The following is a 21,439-nucleotide window of genomic DNA, read 5'->3' as shown; positions in this document are numbered from 1 at the left end:
CACTGAACTAATCACATCCTGGCATATGAGAAACTGCCACACTCAGGTATTTTAGAGCATCCAGAACAAATGGTTTTGAAGCATTAAGTCAAACAAACAATTCCCCAGGCTCAAACCCAGGCTTTAAAAGGAAAAAGTCACTATTTGAGACAGTCATTGGGAATTACATGACTCTAATTAAAGGCTTGGGCTTTTAAATGAGTGAGTAAACATCCTTCCAACATCCTTGTCTCCCTTTATCCAGTCTCTTGCAGTACGTGCCTGGTGGGGAGCGTCTCCCAGAAAACAAAGCAAGTGTAAAGACAACAGACCCCCCCCAAACTGTGCAACATCTTTCCTCCTTCCCAAAGAGAGGAGAGACACAGGGATGTTTCATCACCCTCCCACAGTAAGGCAGGTCTCTGTCATAGAATGTCAGCACAGAGTTAAAGAAACATATATTTGGAAGTGATGACCATGTGTATTCCTCCCCTTCCTTTCTGTCCAAAGGCAATAACATCCCAGAGAACACCTGAGAGCTGCTTTTAGTGAAAATAAGTATTTCTGCCATGTTGTGTTGTGTTGGTGGCTGTCCCGAGTTTTTCACATCAGTACATGGCTACACGTGTTTATTCCCCACAGAATATGGATGTCTGCATGTTAACAGCAGCTTATTAAATACTTAAAGTTGGGTTTCTTGAATGAACAGTAAAAACTCGTCACTTCTAATAGAGTAAAGGAAATAGAAGATCTGTAACAGAATGGCAAGGAACTGCAGACGTGATTCCTGGGGGTGTTTTGATTTGTTTGGGCTTTCTCTAAGTCACAAATGTCATTGTAAAAGCCGGTGACAGTATTTGTAAAGCACTTAAAGAGCCTGGTCATGAAAGATTATGCACTTGTCCATGTTGCCATGACAGACAGCACAGACAGTAAGAGACAGCTCTAACCACCAGATCCCGTTCCTTGTACCGCAGCTTTCAGCACAGCTGCTCAGCAACAAGCCGCCCTCCCACCGCCACTCATTGACTATGAGCTTAGTATCTCTTTGCAGTAGGAGCTCTGGAGAGAAGAGAATGAAATCACAACACTAACCTTGTCTGACTGTTTTAAAATTAAATGTCTGGAAGCCTCCTGTCAGTGCAGATGAATCAATCACATCCACGCCGTACTCACTCTGACTCCGCCTGTACAGGGTGACGCCAACCACCAGCACGGCTACAGCAATGACTGCGGCTCCCAGGCCAGAGTACAGGGCGATGTCACTGGCAGTCTCAATGTCTGGAAGGAGAAAAAGAGGTGCCAAGTCAGCAACACATAGAGAAACATTCTGCCTGGTGCTGGCTGCAGTGAGCAGAGGGGTGATCTGATGCTGGGGAGGTGAAGCTTGAGACATTGATGTGGAGATCACAGTCCTTAAAGGTTGAGTCTTTCTATCACTGAGTTTAAGGTTTGAGTTCTGGAGCTAATCCAGGAGGTCATGAATCCCTTGATAAACCTTTGTGCAGCTTTCTCCTTCCCACCCTCTTCCATGTGAGCTTTAGTACAGGAAGGAACAGTCCATCTCTCACTGCTCAGAGGGGCTGGGGAGATCCCACTTAAAGACCTTCAGTCTTTAGAACCCAAACCTTGTCTGTGCTGGCACCCATGCATTAAGCTCACAACCAAGTTTTCTAAGACTTGAAACTTACAGCAGAGAAAAAGAACTCATTGCTTTGAGTGAATCCAAATGAAACCTGCCATATTACATAACTGAATTATCCAGTCCCACTATCCGAGATCTGGGATTTGGGACCACGTACCATGAAATTAAATTACTTGGCATTACTTGTCTTAGATAGTTCCCTTAATGTCAAACTGTGGTTTAGAGGAGGAGAGAAACCTGGATTCAGCCTATACATCATCTGTTATCCTGTATGTGGTGCTTCTGCTGTCAAGTGTGAAGCACTTGGTACACAAAGTGCATTTATTTGTAACAAATGTAGAGACAAGAAGTAACCAGGAAATCCAGACTCCTCAGTATCAGTAAATAAACCACAATGGACAGAATAATAAATAGCCAAGTACTGAAATCACTTAGTATTTGGGGGAAGGCTTCTGCCAGGTATAACAGCACTGACCCACTTCCTAGCACATTACATCTGCCCCAAAGTAAAAGGTTGGAAAGAATCCCAGAGAGCTGAACATTGCAGAAAGGAAGCTGTTAGGTGGCAAGGTGATTGTATAGGACTAACAACAGGAGATGCCCATATTGCCTTACACCAGACAGGAAAAAGAAATACAGAAAGACAGGGTCCTAAAGGAGGGCTGGAAATCCCACACATCAAACCAGGCCAACCCGAGTCCCAGTCCAGTGCCAGTCACCTACTGGTTTACCTCTGGTTTATCCTCTAGAATCAGGTGCAGAAAAAAGTACAGAAACTGATTCTGTTTCTGTTTCTTCCAGTTTTCTATTCCCAACCTATTTTGTTGGTGCAAACTCTGACTTCATTTTTGTGGGTATTTAGTACAATGAATAAGCCAAGAGAAGGGATGTGATGTGGTGGGAGAAACCTGGCAGCAAGAGGGGGGGGTCTTCTCCTTCCTACAGAACCACTGAGAGCTGGTGGTTATTTCACCATAAAGCCTCTTTAAGCTCTTCATTTTGATCATTACTTTAAAGCAGAAAAGTACTGAAAATTTGAATTGCCTTTTCTGCCTTCGTGGGATACTAAATTATAAAGCCTGAAACACGCAGAAATAACCTATCAGTAAAAAATTACTGCCACCATAATGGCAACAGGTAGAAAATTGATCTCTTACCATCAGAACCAGAATATAAAACACACCTCAAGTTCTCACCTGTGAGTAAGTGCAATTTATTACTCTAAATATACATAAATAGCTTGGCTGCTTCTGTTCAATTGATTCAGATGTTGGGTAATTTAAGTTTCATACTTTTATAACTGCACACGACTGTTGTAGAGAGGTGAAAGCTGAGAGCAAGAACAGAACTTTCAACATGACAACAGTCTGACTCAAATGGAGAGAATCTTCCTTTTAGTGAATACTCTGAAGTATCCCTAAGCTTCAATTCCATAATTTTCTATAAATGATATTATTATTAAAAAATCCTACAATGATTCTGATTGAATTTTCTTATCTGTAATAAAATGTTTCATAGAAGACTTGGAAGAGCTATTCCAAATCTCAACCTTTCTCTCTTATCTAATGGCTAATTCCTTCTGCGGGAGAGCAGACATTAAAGACCAAAGGAGAGCATGGCAAACAGAGGAACAGGCTCATTTTCTGCTTTCATTTGTTCCCAGAAGGGACCCAAGTGAAAAACAAACAAACTAGAAAAGAACACATTTATAGTCAACCAATTACTGTGTAATGAAGCGCATCCTCCCGGCCAGCGGCGCAGGGACTCTGCTGGAGCTCCGCGAGTTCAGCCATTCCAGTGCCAGGATACATGGCGGTGGTAATTGTAGCCTATATTTCACTCCACCTCCTGACACTGTTACACAACATTCATTGAAAGCACATTTGATGGTAATGAAGTTTCTATTAACTATGATTAAGTTTCATAAAGCACCTGAAGATAATTTAAGATGTGCAGGAGCAGAAAATGAAACATTTGGTTTAGTACATTAGGAAACGTAATTGATTAAATTATCTCATTTACAATAAGTGCTTTCCAGGAGCTATGCAGGGCATACATCCCCTGTCTGCCATTAGACTTTGCTATGAGGGAAGGGCTTTCCAGCTTCCCACCCTGCCCTGCTTCCCTGTCCCTCATTGTGGTTCCTGTTCCCTCACATAGTCAATTGTTGAGAACAAGGAGCAAAAACCAGAGAACTGTGCAAGAGGTTATTTAGTAAAACAGGTTGTTTCTCAATGATCCTCATAATTGACTTTGATTTGCATCAGTTCATGCACTCTTAAACCAAGGTCCTGTTCAGCTGAAGAGCAACAAGCTGTTCTGTGGCTCTAACCCCACAGCTACAACCAAACCCGTTAGTTCTCCTGGTATCTTACATGAGAAAACCAATTCCACTGAAGTTACTTCTTTAATAAATCAGAAAACAAAGTGATTGGACTTACACTCTTTCAAGACTCTCTAATTAAATGGGAACTGTGCAGGTAAAACCACAGCAATTCCTAAGCTCAGTTCAAACACCTCTTACTCTCCAGGAGCTGGACACATCTCAGACAATGCAAACAACTGCATGTGTTACTTCTCAGTACAGGTGGATTATTGATTTAAGTCCTTGAATGGAATGAAGCCAGAAATGTGTTGATAAATCTGTTTTCCAGAATTCAGTGATGTTTTTTGGTGGAAATTAAACAGTCAGAAATCCTGCAAACTTTGCACAGGGTTTATGACAGAGCAAAGCAATGTTCTGAGCACAGAGGCTGACTGTGGCTTGGATGAAATCATATCCCTCAGTTCACTCCAAATGTGCTGCTCTAAACTAAAATTCCACTGCAATCAGTCTAAGACTCAGCAACAAAGAGTGCAGGAGAGAAGCCCCCAGCAGCACTTAAATGACAAGTGTCTAATTCTTTATAGGGTAATGCAGATAAAGTCCCTTCACCAGCTGATAGAGAAACACTGAAAGGGGCTGAACAAGTTCAGAGCCAGTGGTGGAACCAAGGAAGCACAAAGCCCTGTATTAATTTCTCATTTTCTAATTACAGGCCTGCAAGAGGCCAGTGTGAAGCCATGGCAGAAAGGGCACTCCGACACAAGTGACTATTTTCAGGCTAAAACTACCACCACAAAGTTGCTAAGAAGATGCTGTCAGTGTCACACAACCTTCAGCTTCATTCAGCTCCTGAGCAAACAGAATGGCAGAGAAGATGTGAAAAATCATATTTACAAGAGAAAAAAAAATAACTTACTTTGGGATTTTATTTCATGAAGAGGTTTTTTATCTGAGAGAGAAAGAGAGAGAAAGTTGCACTTAATAAATGTACATGGAGCATATGTTTTCCTCTATCGCTTCTGTGTAGCTCTAGACATGAAACATCATCTCCTTGTTTGCTCACAATATGAGTATTTTGTGTTGTCCATAGCTTTCCCTTCACTTTTTTCCCCCTTTCTTTGTTTCTAAATCTCTTCCTTTCAGGCTGTTTCTGTGCAATAATTTCTCTCTTGGTTAATCCAACTCTGTGTTAGTTTTACTGGGTGCTTTGATTTGGAATATTATGTAGCAGTAAGGAAATTCAATGCTTTGAAGCAGCTCATGTGGCAAAGAAAGTTAAGAATTGATTATTTCTTTATGTGTTTGCTAGATGGAAACATGATGGACAATGAAACAATTTATAAAATATAAACATGTACAATATATTCACATTTATGTATCTAAATATGGCAGAATCTATAATAATGGCACCTATATGTGTATATAAAGAACACACAGATGAATATACTACCACACATATGCAATTAAATTTGAGTTCTAGGGAAATTCCCTTTGACTGAGTTGTTCCCTGGCTTATGATGTTTTTGGATGAAGGATCTGGGACTGGCTTCCTCAGGGGTCAGGTATGAGCACAACCACCATTACTGCAATCCTGTGCCTCAGCGGAAACCACGTCATGGTCCAGGATGCTCAGTTGGGTGTTTTGCTGGGTGAAGATGTAAAGCACCTTCTGTTATGTTTACTGGCTCAAAACCTGATCAGTTTAATAATACTTAACCCAGAAGATTCTTGGATTTGGGCTTTGCCAAAGTTTGCTGGGTGGGGGTTTCCCTTCTTAAGGTTGTTTTTATCTTTGCTGGAAATGATGGACATAAACACTAACTGAATAGTGTCAGACTGAGCTCTGCAATAGCAACAAACAGTTTCATGCTGCTGACATCGTGCTCCCTACAGCAGAGACTGAAATGCATTTCCCAGACAGCCTGGTGGGATTGCTGGGCCCAGAAGCCTCTTGGCAATACTCAGTATCATGGTTGACTGAGAAATGGAAAACAAAATTACTGGTGATTTATGATGCATTAGTAAAAAACCATGTTTGTACTTCATGTGCTGATGGCCTACTTGTTTGTTTCGTTTGGGGGTACTGGGAAAAGAAATCAATAGGTTTTGAAGTTATAAAACATAACATTAAAGCACATAGATAAAAGTAATGCTCTGTGAAACCCTCTCTTCTATTAAGCAAAGAAAAAGCTTTCACCTCTGCAAGACAGAGAGAAATCCACCACGGAAGAGTGTACTATGGAGAATACTGGTAGGAATCAACAACGAGAGAACAAATATGCAAGAAATGAGGAAGGTATCAGGAATCGTGTGAGTGAGAGGGATTTGGACTGGGTCAGCTTCCAGTTTCCTCCCAGCCCAGCAATGTTTCCTACCCATCAAATCCCCAACTAATTCTACTTTCTCCTGCATTTAAGTTTCTGTCTATTCAACTGTTACAAGTCCTAGAAGAAATTCCCTGAAAGAAGAGCACTTTCAGCTGCTCCTCAGTTGCAGACTGGACTGTCTGGATCCATCCAGAAAATCAGATGCCAAAGCAAGGAACAGGATGTTCTGAGGATGGGAGAGCATCACCTCCGGGTGCTGCCCAGCCTCTCCTGTCAGGGACCAAGTACCTGTGAGGAGACCCCAAGTTACCTCCTCTTCATCAACTGACTCCAAGCTTGGAAATCCATGCTAGGGATTAGTGTTTTATCTGCCAGTTCAATCTGCCCTGTGCTTTCCTGGTATCGTACACTCTCGCCCTTACTTACATTGAAGTTCTTATTAACCAAAGCAATGTTTCATTTCTATTTCTGCCTCACAAAAGGAACAAAGTTAACAACTTGTGCCTGATAAATAACCTCCAGGAGATTAGTTTTCTGTAGCGCAGCTCTGCATTTCCTTCACAGTTCCCCAGGGGATGGAAAGCAGAGCAAAGGCACAGACTGGAAGATGAACAGGGGAAAAGGATTTTAAAAAACAGGGTAATTGCATCAATTCCTGTTAGCTGAGAAAGCAATTACAGCCCTAAAAATACTGTGACACAAGTAGATACATCCAGCTCGACCCATAAAGGAGGAAGAGTAGCACAATCCAAGATGAAAGAGGCTCTGAACACTTCCTGGTACCCCCACCCCGGCAGAGGAGAGGAGCTGGTGTAACACAGAGAACACACAGCCCAGAGCTGATGGCAGCTCCACTCATTACCCAACAGCAGCAGCTTTCATGTCACTGGGGCTTTAGCTCCCTCTTTTACTGCTGAGAGCTCCCTCAGTTCCAGACAAGTGCTGTTACACAAAGGATAATCCTGACAACGCGCTCAACTCCAAACTACACCAGAGTAGAAATCTTCCCCCCATCCAAATACCTGGCGATCAGTTTCTGATCCCACTATTAGGTGCAAAATTGCTGGTGTTTGCAGCAGAGACAGAATCTTGCCTTCTGTTTGTCTCTGAATTCATTTCAGAGTATTGTTGTTAGTTCAGTTTCCCCAAATCCCATCTCACCTTTGCAGGGAAAATCCAGCAGCAGCAGCAGCAGATTCCCCCCCACTGATATTCAGCATAAGCTGAGGATTTAGTTGTGTTAATTTTAAATAGCATTGCTTTGATGTCAATACATGCACCCCGAGTAGGCTTAGATTTTAAATGGCTTTTCATTTAAATCATAAAATGTGGGGTTTATTACTTATGCTACTTCTCCTTTGTAAAATGATTCTGATAGTTCATTGCAACATCAAAGTTGCATTTTACAAGCTTTGTGTTCCACAGTGACACAGGTTGATTCCATCTGTGCAAAATTTACTCCCATTTTCAAACAGGCTTTTTGGATCTTTTTACCCATAATGATCCATTTATTTAAAGGCAGCAAGTTCTTTACACACAGCATATTAAGAACATTTTAAGTCAATTAAGAGCACTTTAAGTCCCATTTGTAGAAAAGTGATTTGCAGCTGAAAGAGAAAGACTGCTATTCCAGACACTTGCTTTCAGCCATGCACCACTGACTTCTGTTTGCACATGGGGGTGCAAAGCAGTTACATGTTCTTAAAGGTGCATCTATAAAGTGATTCTAAATGCCATGGCAAAGAAGAATTGAATTCTTGTGCAGAGGCAGTGGTGAATCCTCTGTTGGTTCCATTGATTTCAACTTGTTGGGGCATTTTTCTTTTTTACTGCAGTGCCATTAGTCAAGTGAGTGGTTCATTAACAATAACCTTTGCACCAGGGGCTGTATGGACATAAAGCAGAGGGACAGACCCTGATGCAAAGAGCTTGATTTTATACAAAGTATTTGACACACAACGAAAATAGTAATTAATAATTCAGGTAATGCTTAAAAACTAAATTAGCTGCCACTTTATAACTATTCCAACAGCCCACCTATTGCATCACTTAGTGCTGTGGGCTTGTCTTTAGTACTTGCCATATTGGTGGTCTTAACAGGGTATATTACCAGAGGAGCTGAAGCAGACCAGGAGCTTGGAAGCTCTGCTTTGTTGTAATCTATTCTGTGCATAAACAGAGAGCTATCTCCAGGATTCTCAGTTTGCCTTGTTTCATAGGCATCCAATTTAATACCAGCAAAAATAAATGCTCTGCCTGCACTACCTGTGCAGTCACTGATGGGGCTGTCATGGGATGGGTTTGATTTTTATCCTCTTTTCTAAACTCTGCTTTCTGAGGAGGAAGGTACTGGCAGCTGCCTCCTTACAGCCTCAAGTAGTTTTGCTTTCAACCTCAATGTTTCTCTGCAGGATCTTTCAGAAGGAAACCTGCTTTATTTCCCACAGCCAACACTACATTGGTATCCGCCAGAAAAAGCCAGCCCCAACCCTGGGTCATATCCCCTATGATGAACTGAACTGTTTGGACAAGCTGACATCCCCCTTTGTCTTCCTGTTGAGGAACCCACCTCTCACTCAAGCTGCAGGCCATGCAGGTGTAGATCCTGAACGCCTGAACTCACCATGAAGTAGATTGGCTTTTATTTATCTTCTGTGTTAAAGGCAACAAATGGAATAAACTTCGACCTTAAACAGCTCTTGCACCAAGAGCATTCATTGTGGGGCTTTGCTGGCTCACTTGCAAGAGAAGGTAGAAGACCGAGCAGGACACTGAAATGCATTGCAGCACGTGGCTGTAATTACACACTGCAAAAAGCCTTCATCTGGATTTTCAAACTCATAACTCCCAGGTAAAGTGTGTGCTGTGTGGATGGATTTCCACTTTCACACATGCAGCCCTCTGAAACTCATCTCTTTCACAGCAGTATTTGAGCCACAAGCGCTGCGCTGACGGGTGTGTGGCACACGCTGCACTCCCTGGCTCACAGCACACGTTTCAGGCCATACCTCCCAGTCCCAGCCGAGCACCAACTGGTCCTCACCTTGAATGCAGAGCCCTTCGGTGCAGTTCTCCGACTCCTGGCTCACACCCTCGCAGTATTTGCCCCCATTGCGGGGAGGTGGTGCGATGCATTCCCGAACCCGCAGGTGCTCGCACTCCGGGCTGCACACAGACCACTCGCTCCACACCTCCCAGCTTCCATCCACTGAATGGGGAGGAAGGAGAAACAAGCATCATCACTGTGTACTGAGCTGGTGTAGTCAAGGTCCTGCCAAGAATACCTGTTTCCCATCTCAGGTCACAGCAAGTAAAGCTTAATTTTGAGGAGAAACAAACAGAGTTTGGTCAGGTGTGATGTTAAAATCCAGCATTAGGATGCACCATCCCAAGCATGGGAGCTTTTAGAACAGCACCAGTATGTAACCTTCTGCAAACACAGTCAATTAAAACTGCAGGAGGAAACATTTCCTTGGGCACCTGGCTATCAGCTTCTAAAGTTTCAGCACAAACTCCACTGAAGCCAGGCTGACATCCAGGCCGTGCGTGTTCCTACCAGAGCAGGGATGGTGACATCTACAAAAAGACCAGAGCAGACCTGGCCCTGCAGACTTCTGGCTAATGCCCTGAGCAGGAGGGGATCAATCTGTTGCTTCGCTGACTGATTTATAGCCATCTCTGACCCTGTCCGATAACAAGAAGGGTTTCCACAGTTCCTTTTCTTTTTCGTGCACGAAGCAGACCAAAGAACAGTCAGATGAACAGAGACATGTTTACTTCTTATGAAGGTTTTAAATCCCAGGTCAGCAAGTGTTGTATTTAAAAACTCATAAAAGCCAAGAGAGATTTGTCAGAGTCCAGACAAGTTATGATGTGACCACAGACTAACACTCTTACAATACACATGCACACAGTTCTACTGACTTTCTTTAGCTCTATGTGTGAAACACCAAACCCCGAATCAGACAAGGGAGGCTTTAGGTGAACAAATAAGGAAATAGAGTATCCAGGGGTCCATGCCCCATGTATGGCTCAAGCTCAGTTTCCAAAGGTTAATATAGATGGAAAGCAAACTTCTCCCAGCTAAGTTCTCAGTTTAGGTTTCTGTGTTTCCCTCTAGCATTCTTAACATCACCTCCCCTTCCCTGTACCACATCCACTAACATGATTTTCCTACTGAACCACTTGCTGTTATTATTTAGTTAACTTCAGTGTAAGTTAAAGCACTGACAAACCTGGCATATCAGGCCATACCTCTTCTGACCACTGCTCACACCTACATCAGGCTCTGAGCTGTAGTCTAAACAAGGACGCAAGTGTTTCCCATTTCCTTTCTGACCTCAATGGGCTTGTCAAAGCACAACTGGCATTTCAGACTGAAACAGCTCTTCCATGAACATTACCCAGGCTCAGTCCTTAGCGGACTGTGCATATCTCACCAGGGCAGAGAGAAGTGCAGGTGATTTTCTGTACGGACATCCCTTCACAAAAGGCACCTCCATTGAGCGGAGCAGGGTTGGTGCAGGTCCGCGAACGCTTCTGCCAGCCCCGACCACAGCGAGCATTGCAGTTGGACCACTCGGTCCAGGATGACCAGCCTCCATTAACTGCAAGACACCAACATGCGGAGGCTAAGAGACATCAACCACAACACATCTGATCAGATCGTGTCAGTCAAAGGCAGAAGTTTGTTTTTACACTCTACAGGTAAATTCCAGGCTGCAGCAGGAGCATCGCTGCCCATCAGTACACAACCACATCAAGGCCATGGTGTCAGAGAACACAAATATTTGTTCTGGAAGAGAACTGTGCTATAAGTGCAATGACTGACAGAGTCTGCAAGAGCAGACATTTCAATTCTCATAAAATATGCTTTGCTCAAATCATAAACAAGACTTCCTGACTTTAAAAAGGGCGATTCAGGAATGCTCTGCCTTCCCAATAAAAACACACATGCAGTAGTAAACATGGAGAGCACAAGAGGAAGGTAATAAAGCCCTGGTTCTGCTCTTCTATCCTTTGCTGCATAACATCTAGATTCAGTAGTTAGGGCCTAGATGCTGCAGCAGCACAGATCCAATCAAGGCAGCCCTTTATGTACCTCCCCAGGCTTGTGCTCCAGGCTTTCCTGGTACAGGCGAGGCTTATTTCTGTGGTTTAGTTTATAATTGGATCTTCTTAGTATCTAGAGCAAGGACTGCTATTATTGACATCACTTCTGGGAATCCATCACAAACAAACCCCTCATCATTCCAACCTCTCTAGGAGCAGGAGGCATCTCAGCCTTGAGCAACAGAACTGAAATTAGCCATTTGTTTCAGAACCAGCTGGATGCTAAAAATACCACGTACTCCAGCACTAGAAGCACACACATGTTCCTGTGTAACAAGGAGGTTCACACTGACCGTACACCACGACTGTGGCAGACATGCTCCTTCTCTTGGCAACGATGTTGGCAGCCATGCAGGTGTAGTTCCCCGAGTCAGACAGACGTGCCTGTCGAATGATGAGGTTGTGATCTGCTCTGGTGTCAATGTTCTCATCCAGGTTGGAATCTATGGGCTCCTCATTCTTCAGCCATTCCACCTAGAGAAGAACAGGAAGTAGGAAATGAAAAGATGGAAGCAGGAAATCTGCTAAATTGTACTAAAATGATTTCATTAATAAATATCATTGTGATCTTTATTATAACATTAACAGTGAAGCTAGGATGGGATTCCCAAAAAGGCAGACATTCACAGACTCGGAAACTATTCCTCTGTTCCTGTTGTGAAGACTCTAGAGCTTAGTAACAAAGCACATCAAATTAAATGCTGGGTCATAGCAACATAGCAAATAATGAAAGAACAGAAAATAGCAAAGAGCTTGTTCAGAGCTGGTCGGGTGTGGATTACAAGGGAACCATTACTGTTCTCCTGGGCAAAAAGGAAGGAAAGGAGAGGAAGAAGAAGGTAGGAAAAAAGGAGAGCAATTAATCACACTCTCCCTGGTGGGATAGGTAACTACATCCTTAATGTTTAATTCGAGATGTGATGATAAAAGCACTGATGTGATTCAGTTACTGTCCTGTTCAGGAGAGACTTCTGGCTTCCCTAAGAGAGAGGCAAAACAGGGAAATGTCTGGAAACCTGTAAAGCCAAATGCAGACACTTGATGCCTTGGGCCAACAACCTCATTGATCTGATTGGGAAGTATCTGCTTTGACTGCAGGAGCAGAGAGCCCTGACCAATGGAGATTCACAGCCCATGTGAAATCAGGTGATGGTTGCACTGGGTTCCTATCCCTGCACCTCAGAGGAAGCTGCTGTGTGCTGGTAACTCAGAAAGTGACTGATTTTTAGTCAAAGAATATGGAAGATAATGTCAACAGAGAAAAAACGAGAACTACTTACAACTGCTGCTCTGGATGTGCAGTGCTTTACATGTCAAACAGTTGGACAGTGACCAGCGATCACCCAACCTTTGTAATAGGGCGGGTGACATGTAGGAAGTGTTATTAATTCCACTCATTTCGAGAAACAGAAGGATGGAATCACACACAGTGAAGTTGTCACAGATTCCCAATTTCCATAAACCCCAGAGAGCATTAGGATTTGTTGTGAATAAATACCATGAACTGCTGTGTATAATGTATCTGAGGAGACTCAGGAATTATCTTCAAGGCATTTCTTGACTTGAAACATTAAATAGTTAAGGCACGGTAAGCTGCTGCCACAGAAGTGAAGCCTTAAAAATAGAACCAGAATTAACACGTTCTATTCAAAGACTAAATAAATATGAGTTATTTTGATAGCTTTTCCAGACCTGAAGGAGGTGTGACCAGGCCCTGGAGTCAGATCCCTTCCCATCTCAGTTCAGATGAATAACCGCGTTAGGAACTTGAGGAAGGACCTGGAACTTGGTGGTAATGAGCTTATGGATTTCCTAGCTCCAGGCATTCATTAGCGCTCTGCTCTGTGCAGATGGGCTGCGATTTGTACACTTCCCAGTTTATAAACAAATCTGCACAAGCTGACCAGCAAAGCCAATTACATCTTGTGCCAGACAGCAGCTTCCCCTTCCAGCAGCATCCCTCCCTCTGGGTGTGTGACCGACATGCCCACAGCTTCCCGTGTCCCAGTCAAGCCAAGAACCTACCCTGAAAGGAATGCAGATCTGTGGCACTGGTACCCTGCATGGTGACTATGGATTAAATCAAGGCATTGGTTTACACATCTGTCACCAGAGGCATTTCCTGAGTGTGAAGTACATTACACAGTGCATACAGAAAGCAGTTAAAAGGGTTTAGATCTATATGCTCTTCCTTAAGCTGAAGTTAACCAAAAATGGTAACAGAGACAGAATATCACCATCAAAGCTCACATTCAGCACTCTGGCCAGGCCTGGCTATTTCTGCATTCTTACAGAGCTCTATCATCACACTCCTTTGCTTTGCTTCTCAGATCTGAACTTTCTTTAAACTGAGATTACTTTTTAGACTGTCTCCTTCACAGAAGTTTCCAGAGTTCTGGGACCAAAGGCTTTGTGTGCCCCAGTGCACACCACACCAAACATCTCCATGTGGTTTCTAAGCGAGGAGCAGCACCTGACCCAGCCACACTTATGTGTGTGAACCAGAGGAGACCTCCCTTGGCATTGTCAGGGCACAGTCACCCTTTGTCATGAACTTCACTCGCTGCAGCTCAGGTGTCCTCATTTCCATTGCTAGAAGCACTCCAGGCAATCTCCTGGCCAACACTCATCCTCCCTGGCTGACACCTCACCTGTACTGACCACAGGTGGCCAGGCACAGCTCTGGAGCAGCCACCAGCTAAACCCAGTAACACTCAGCTCTTCCCTGAAGAGTGTCTCTTGGAACACATTACATTCCCCTTGGTCTGAGAGAGGAGGAACAATCAAGTAATCCATTCAGTCTTCACTTTCCCTCTGCAGTGAACTGTACTACTCATTATCAGAGAGGGTTCCAGCAAAGAAACCAGGAATGCAATTTAAATTATGGAACAGCAGCACAAGCATAAATCAAGTGGCAGAAATTCAATGGTCGCAGGCAGAATTAAACTCACTTTATGGGCAGTGTAATGACAAACACAGTCATGTCCAAGGAAATGACAAACACGTCTAGTACTACCAGAGTCCATTATTTCCCAAGTGCAGCTCTGGGGCAGCGAGTGGCACATCAGGCTCCAGGTCCCCGTGCCTGTTACACTCATGCTCCAGGGAGTTTCTCCTGTACCCAGTTTGCCACTGCTTCCACTGTTTGCTGAGGCTTGGTGCATGAAAAACATTTACATTAAAGTGAAGCATTTCAAAGAATGATGATCACGGTGAAGGGAGAACATTAAACAGATGGAACATAAACATGAACGCGTTGAGAGATGTGTGATCCAAAGAGGGTTTGTAAGGGAGGGCAGCACTGCCTTTTGCTTCTTATCTGGAGGCTTGATGACACTGCAAATACTCATCTCCTATTCCAGCTTCCCCCTCCCTTGAAGAAAAGGCAGATTTATTCAAACTCCTTCACTGCCTTTGCCCCAGCAGTCAGAAATGGAGAACTAATGGATGGATTTACAGGATAAACTGATAAAGGAGGCACCATGACAAAAGGTTGTGGTTACTTGCAGGGATGCAACCTTTGGAATAACTCAGCACACACACAAACACAACCAAGCAAATGAAAGGCAACAAAGAAGCAGACCATGTCTCCACACTGAAATGAGGCACCCTGTTCTGAGCTGCCACCCTGCAGGGCGTGAGGAGTAGACTCAAAACTCATCAGCATTTCACTCCTCCAGCTTTCTCATCAGCAGAGGTCACACAGTTGCTTGTAGCGCAATTAAATACGTTTCTTTGTAAGAATGAGGCTGTCTGAAGATCAGAAATGTTTCCATCTTGAGCCAGGCTTAGTTCAAACCCTGCTATAAGATGCCACAAGTTTATACAAAGAGATCTGATTTTTTTCCCCCCTCTGAAATGAAATCTGCTCAGAATTAAAATACCCCCATCAATTTCTACCAAAGGCTAATCACATAATGATGTAGACAAGAAATGCAGGGCAGGTATGGGTTAACTCAGCTGCTACAGTCTGGCTGGCAGTAGATGAATTAGCATAATCATAAATTTGTTCCAATTACAGAAAGCAATTATCAAAGCCCAGCTTACAGCATTATCAACGGGAAATCAGTTAAATACACCACAGCCCAGGCAGATTACAATGGGAGTTAGTGAACTCTGGTTTTGCTGTAAAAATAAAGCTAATCCTAAATCATCCACATTTCTGTCTGCTGTATCCAATACTGAAACAGCCCATCAGCTCCCCATGGCAGCAGCACAACTGCTGCTTGAGCTGCTGCAGGTGATGGAGTCTCACTGTGTTTTGCATGTGTAAAATAACACACATATGTCAGGCCCTTTTGTGTGTGTGTCCACACAGACACTATAGACAGACATCCTCCATCACCATCCATGGGATTCAAACACTCTGGGGACTTGTGGATACCCATGAGAACATTGATGGAGGTAGGGATGAGTTAGACTATAGGAAAGCTTGGGCAAAGGTTCCTGTGGTTCCCTTAAAGCGCTGCCCATTGTATAGCTTTTGTGGGAACAGAATGTTAGTCCCCAAAACCTCAACTGCTTTTGAGCCCAGTCATTGAGATTTAACACCCGACAGGAACACCACAACACAGAGTTCTTGTTGGCACACATGATAACTCAGTGGGTCAGAAGACAAAAGACCTCAGTACTCCTGCTTTTAGATTATACTATCCTGCCCTTTAAATACAACATCTGGCTTTCTCATGTGGTCAATAAACAGAGTACATATATATCAAAGATAATATAGTTAGAATGTCAGCTCCTCTTGAGGAGAGAATCAATTGCTCTTGCAATGCGAGATAAACGCCTCAGGATTTTGAGATGGGAAAGGTCAACACCTGACTTACAGCAACACAAATGTTTCTATAGCATGGACAATGTACAGGGTTTAAATACGCTCTCTTTCAGATGGAGAAAGCAGCAAATGCATCCTCAATAATCCTCTGAGCCCCCTCCACTGCTCATGATACCCCCAGAGAACAAGCCAAGATTTGTATCTTTTGGGCAAAACTGCTTTGTCAGTCTCAGATTCACTTAGTATTTACAACAGAGCCACTGACCTGAAGTGCTGTGTAACCCTGTGTTCTGTCAGTGCCTTGCACATCCCTCATGCCTTTGTTTGCTCTCCTTTCTTTCTTCTCACCCTTCCCCTACCTGCCTACCAAAGGTGCCCATTGCCTTACAGCTGCTGACATCAGCAAGGCTCAAAACCCTCTAGCTCCTAATAGATACTGTCCAGAAAACCTATTTAGTGTGAAGCTGTTAAAAATACCTATATAATGTTTAAGACTGTTCCTATATATGTTTAAGGTTACTGAAGTTGATTCCAATGCCACTTTTGTAGTTGCCCATGAAGGTACTAAATTAAATCAATATAAATAATACAGAAGGCATCTCTACTTGAGCTCTTAGCTCCCAAAGAACAAAACTAACACTTCTGTAGTGAAAAGAACTGGGCAGTGCCGTTATTTTCCCTGACTTTGCATTAAAAAAGAAGGAAAGAACCAGCTGAGAACTTCTAAAACTCATAAATTTCTAGCTGAAAGCTTCCCCCCCAGCCCAACTGGAGCAAGAAACCATGTTTGAAGCTGGTTTCGTTCTACAGAGTTTCTTTTCATAGAAACTGTTTGCAATGGATTCTCCTCCACACCATGATTAGCAGCAGGTATGTCAGGCTGCTGACACGCTCTCCACTGCCTCTGGAGCACGCTGAAGGAGGCTGGATCACGATGCTGATGTTTGCTTGTATGAATATTCCCCCCCCCCCATACTCCTCAGCTCAGGCCTCTGGCTGGAAACAGTTCTTTCTATACTGATTTAGGTCTCATATTCCACAATCTTTAAGAGCCTTATGAAACATGGCTTTTAGTGGGAGAGAGCAAGACACATCCCTTTCAGATGTGGCAGGAAACTCCTGTTTCTAAAACTTCAGGTGTATCTGAGCTGGAGAAACTTCCCTCACTGTTGGAGTTTGGATGAGCATGGGCAGGGCAGTGCTCTGATTACAGCCATGCATTACGATGGCAGCGTGTCTTTGTTCCACTTTGGTTTTGCTTTCTACCCTCAGACTCAAACAGAGAAGTAGGAGCAGCCTCCACCAGCATAAATCATTGTGGGAGATTAATAAAAACCAAAGGCCACTTTGCTGGATACAAACCATTCATATCTACCTTTATGATCACACAGTTATTTTATCAACCCAATCAGAACTCATTAATCTTCCCTGCTCGGAGCCTATCTCTAGCAACACACCAGAAGCAGGTCAGCTGTACCTGCTGCCTTTGTTTAAATTAATCCACTGAGGGAATACCAGGACCCGATGGTTTCATCACGCTGCTGTCACACCGTTCTGGGAAGCATATTTTCCCTTCATTAGACTGAATGTATAATCTCATTACATAAATCTGACACACTGACTCACTCATCCATCAGCCCAGGCTTTTGTTGGTTGTACTGTGGAAAGCAGCACAGGAATCTTCTCTTGGAAGAGATGCGCTCAGCTGTTGGATCACCTGAAAGCCCAGGGCTGCTTGCTGCTTATGCTCTTTTTCTCTCCTATTGTTGCACTGTACGGGGTGTGCAGCCAGTGTTATTTGCTCCATGAAGCTCCAATAGCAAGGGGAGGCAGGAGGGATGATTCGCACTCATGGAAGTCTCTATACCATGGTTCATGCTCTGAGCTACATCCAGTTCACAACAAAGTGAATCTTTTTGTGTGCTTTAAAAAGCACAGCCAAAAATTCCTATTGCTGAAAAATCCAGAAGAGAATCAAGGCTGACATGAGAGGGGGTGAGTCAAAATGCAATTCAAATATGCTTCTGAATAACTATAATGGGAAAGGTTATAGCCTATATGTACATCTCAATTTGTAACACTAAAGGTGGGCAAGGAGTTGACTCAGACATGCTATTTTAGAACAGTTATAAAGACACATTGCTAAATGTGCCATTGCTAATGGTACATTGTCTGATTGTTAAAGGTATCATCAGATCCCCCCTGCTATTTCTGGAGGAATAAGTAACTCACATTAATTGGAATGCTGGTTTTTACCTTGGTGCAAAGATTATGAATGAATCAGCATTAATAAACCCAAAGGTCATTACATGGCTTCCACGGCAGTTTTCCAGTGGGGGAGTGCACACAAAGGACTTCAATGATTGTAGAGTAAGCAGAAATCAATGATCAAGCAGAAACTCAACTCCTAATCCCTTGACTATAGCTCAGCAGCCTCAGTGAGCAGATGAGACTCATCCAGAGCTTTTCTTTTTTCCCATACAACTCAAATCTAAGTATATTTAGTAATGCACAGAACTTGTTTAACAGTACACATCACACACTACATGTTTCTCATTATTGTGAATTAGGGTGATTAGAGAGACACAAACAGTTAAAGGCCCCAGGGATGGTGCTCATGGGGTGGTTGCATTTGTTTTGCAATGCATGGGTGTTTGGAAAGTAGTTCTAATTGCAGTTGACACTGAAAAGCAACATTTTTAGGTAAGATTCCTGGGAATGTTTACAGTGCTTTGCTACCCATGGCTTCTGATAGGCAAGATCACGATTACAGGTAATTCTTAGAGACAAGAAACTCATCCCAGAAAGCTTATGGTAATTTAAAACTAAGAGTACAAATAAAGAGCATGAGGAGAAGACTGAAACATGCTGCAGATCCAGCCCTCAGGAATCGGCAACAGAAACACTAAGCCACAGGTAAGTGGTCAGAACAAGAGGCCAGCACTGAGAACCTCCAACTACCTGTTTGCTCTTAGCAGCAAAGCTTCCACATCCTTGTAAGGCTCCTTCACACAACTACTTTCATTATTTATAATTATAAACATAATGATAAGGTTTTGTAACTTCTCCTTTCATGTTCAAGCCTTCAACGTTAAGAACACTTCTGAAAATAGTACTAGAAAAATACATGGCACTGCAAAACTGTACATCAAAAAAGAAAAGCTCCAAGGCACATCTTCATAAAAAGGAATTATCTATTCAGAAGAACTCCAAAGTTATCTGTTTTGCTTCTCCTCATTTCAGCAATCTAATTCAGACGTGGTTTGCTGCAGCATTTCTATTCCGTGACCTCAGTGCCTCCTGGGGGTACTGACTTCATTCCAACAAGGCAAATCTCAGATGGAAAACAAGCATCTTTCCTGCAGGAGGAGAGCAGAGTTCACAGTTCTGCTGCCTGCATGGAGCCCAGCACTCACCTGGAGACAACAGCCAAGGGGTGTTTCCACATTTAAGGTATATGTGCAGGGACTGAGATGCTTCCAATAGCTGCAAAATGTACAGAATCAGACAAAGAGGCACCTGGAGAGGCACGAGGGGGATGAGAGCTGACAAATGTCCCTGTTCCAGATAACTGGTACAGGTATGAAAAGGATCAGGTAAAAAAAAGGAAGTGACAGATTTAACATTCACTCAGTGCAGTGGCAGAATAACAGAGAGGGGTATGATCCCACACTGCATGTCAGGAATGCAAACAGGGTAAGTGTTCCTCCTCTCTTCGGTGCTGGTCCAAATGGGAATGCAGAGGCTGTGGGGGCTTCTGGCTAAAAGAACAGCTCTCTGCCTGGAGTTCTGCATATTCATGGTGAAGTACCTGAGTTCAAACCATGCTACATACCTCTGAGCTTGATTTCCAAGAGAAACCATAAAACATGCTCACCTGGAAGTTAATTCTCTTCCCACTAAGTAATGAAGATGTATCAGGAGCAGGGTTGCTACTGGTACACTGGGTATTTCTTCTGGCCAGCAGACATCCCAGTGATGAACAACCACTCCAGTCAAGCAGACTACAGCTGAGGCATGGGAGTGAACACTCAATTTAGGTGGCAGCTGTATTCTAGAATGGGTTTTGTGCAGACCTTACCCGATCTATGACTCCCTGAAATTGCTCTCATATAATGAGATGCATTTTGTGGATGAGGCTGAGGAGATTGACAGATCTGAGGAGCTTCAACAATGGGCAGCAACACTGAACAATGGAAAACGCTCAGGGCATCCCTACAAAAAGCCTCTTAGAAACTCCTCTTGACTCAAGTACTCAAAAGGCATTGTTTTAAATGCCCACCTCACTTTGTGAACATTACACTTTAAAACAATGAGACACTCAACATCTTTAAGCGAATTATGGTGTGCAGAGGCTCAGTACCTCCTGCAGCACACCTGGTTGACCCCCTCTGCTTATTCAAGTGTGTTTTCAGAGGGATGTTTGTTTGCTCTTTAGCTGTTTGTGGTGGAAACAAGGACAAACGTTAGGAAGAAAGAAGTGCATGAACAACATGGGCTCTCCACAGCATTTTGGAGTTGCCAGTGACCAAAAAAGAACATCCAAAATACATTGAGTGCAGTGTTAGGCAGCTTAGCAACAGAATTAAACCCAAATGTGATTGTAATGAATAAACAGAAAAAACCCCAAAGCATTAACCTACCTTGTACAACCAGATACCCCAATTTCTGTAACTGGTGGTGCTGCCCTGAGATGCATACAGCTAACACAGCAAAATGTCCATCATGTATTTAAGGGACTACCAGTTCTCTGCAGAGCAATGTCCTTTTTATTCCCCACTTACACACAATAACTGTGAAATCTAAGCCTTTTTATTTCAGCATATTGAGCAATAGCATTAAAATGGTTTTTACAAGCACTGATAATCACAAGCCTTTTCTGCCTTTGAAACCTGTCCTTTGTTTGAACCTCTACAGAGTATTACTGCAGGCTCTGTAGTGTGTGTATCACAACTCCTGTTGTAATTCCTAATCCATGATCTAGGCTGAGTAAAAAAACAACCAGAGCATTGAAGATGAAATACTGTAGGAGAAAAGACAGAAAGGTAACACTGGAACAGACATTTCTCTCAAAGAAGACAGTGATGAAGGGCAAGGAGTGAATACCAGATGTGAACAAAGATGAAACAGCATATAAAATAAAATAAACTCAGTCTTGATTCTGGATTTGTGCTGTCCATGGAGCAGTCCCAGGCTTAAACAAAAAAGCTTTAATTGAGCAGGTGTTTTATATATAAGCTCTACATGTTATTAGACTATAACAGTCCTAATCC

General features: G+C 43.2%; 1 protein-coding gene across 1 annotated transcript in view; it reads right to left on the bottom strand.

The window, feature by feature from the left end:
• Window positions 1-21,439, bottom strand: part of UNC5D (unc-5 netrin receptor D) — a gene marked incomplete at its 5' end in the record, with an annotated part of 57,908 nt that overhangs the window by 16,681 nt on the left and 19,788 nt on the right. The window contains 5 exons of the mRNA XM_034070456.1: window positions 1,075-1,260; window positions 4,867-4,899; window positions 9,321-9,485; window positions 10,717-10,884; window positions 11,683-11,863. Coding sequence (XP_033926347.1) covers window positions 1,075-1,260; window positions 4,867-4,899; window positions 9,321-9,485; window positions 10,717-10,884; window positions 11,683-11,863 — 733 coding nt within the window. The remainder of the gene's footprint in view (window positions 1-1,074; window positions 1,261-4,866; window positions 4,900-9,320; window positions 9,486-10,716; window positions 10,885-11,682; window positions 11,864-21,439) is intronic.

Source organism: Melopsittacus undulatus, chromosome 18 (genome assembly GCF_012275295.1).
Source record: "Melopsittacus undulatus isolate bMelUnd1 chromosome 18, bMelUnd1.mat.Z, whole genome shotgun sequence".
In the NCBI taxonomy this organism is placed as follows: domain Eukaryota; kingdom Metazoa; phylum Chordata; class Aves; order Psittaciformes; family Psittaculidae; genus Melopsittacus; species Melopsittacus undulatus.
The sequence above is the reverse complement of the archived record's forward strand: the minus strand, read 5'-3'. Positions and strand labels throughout refer to the sequence as shown.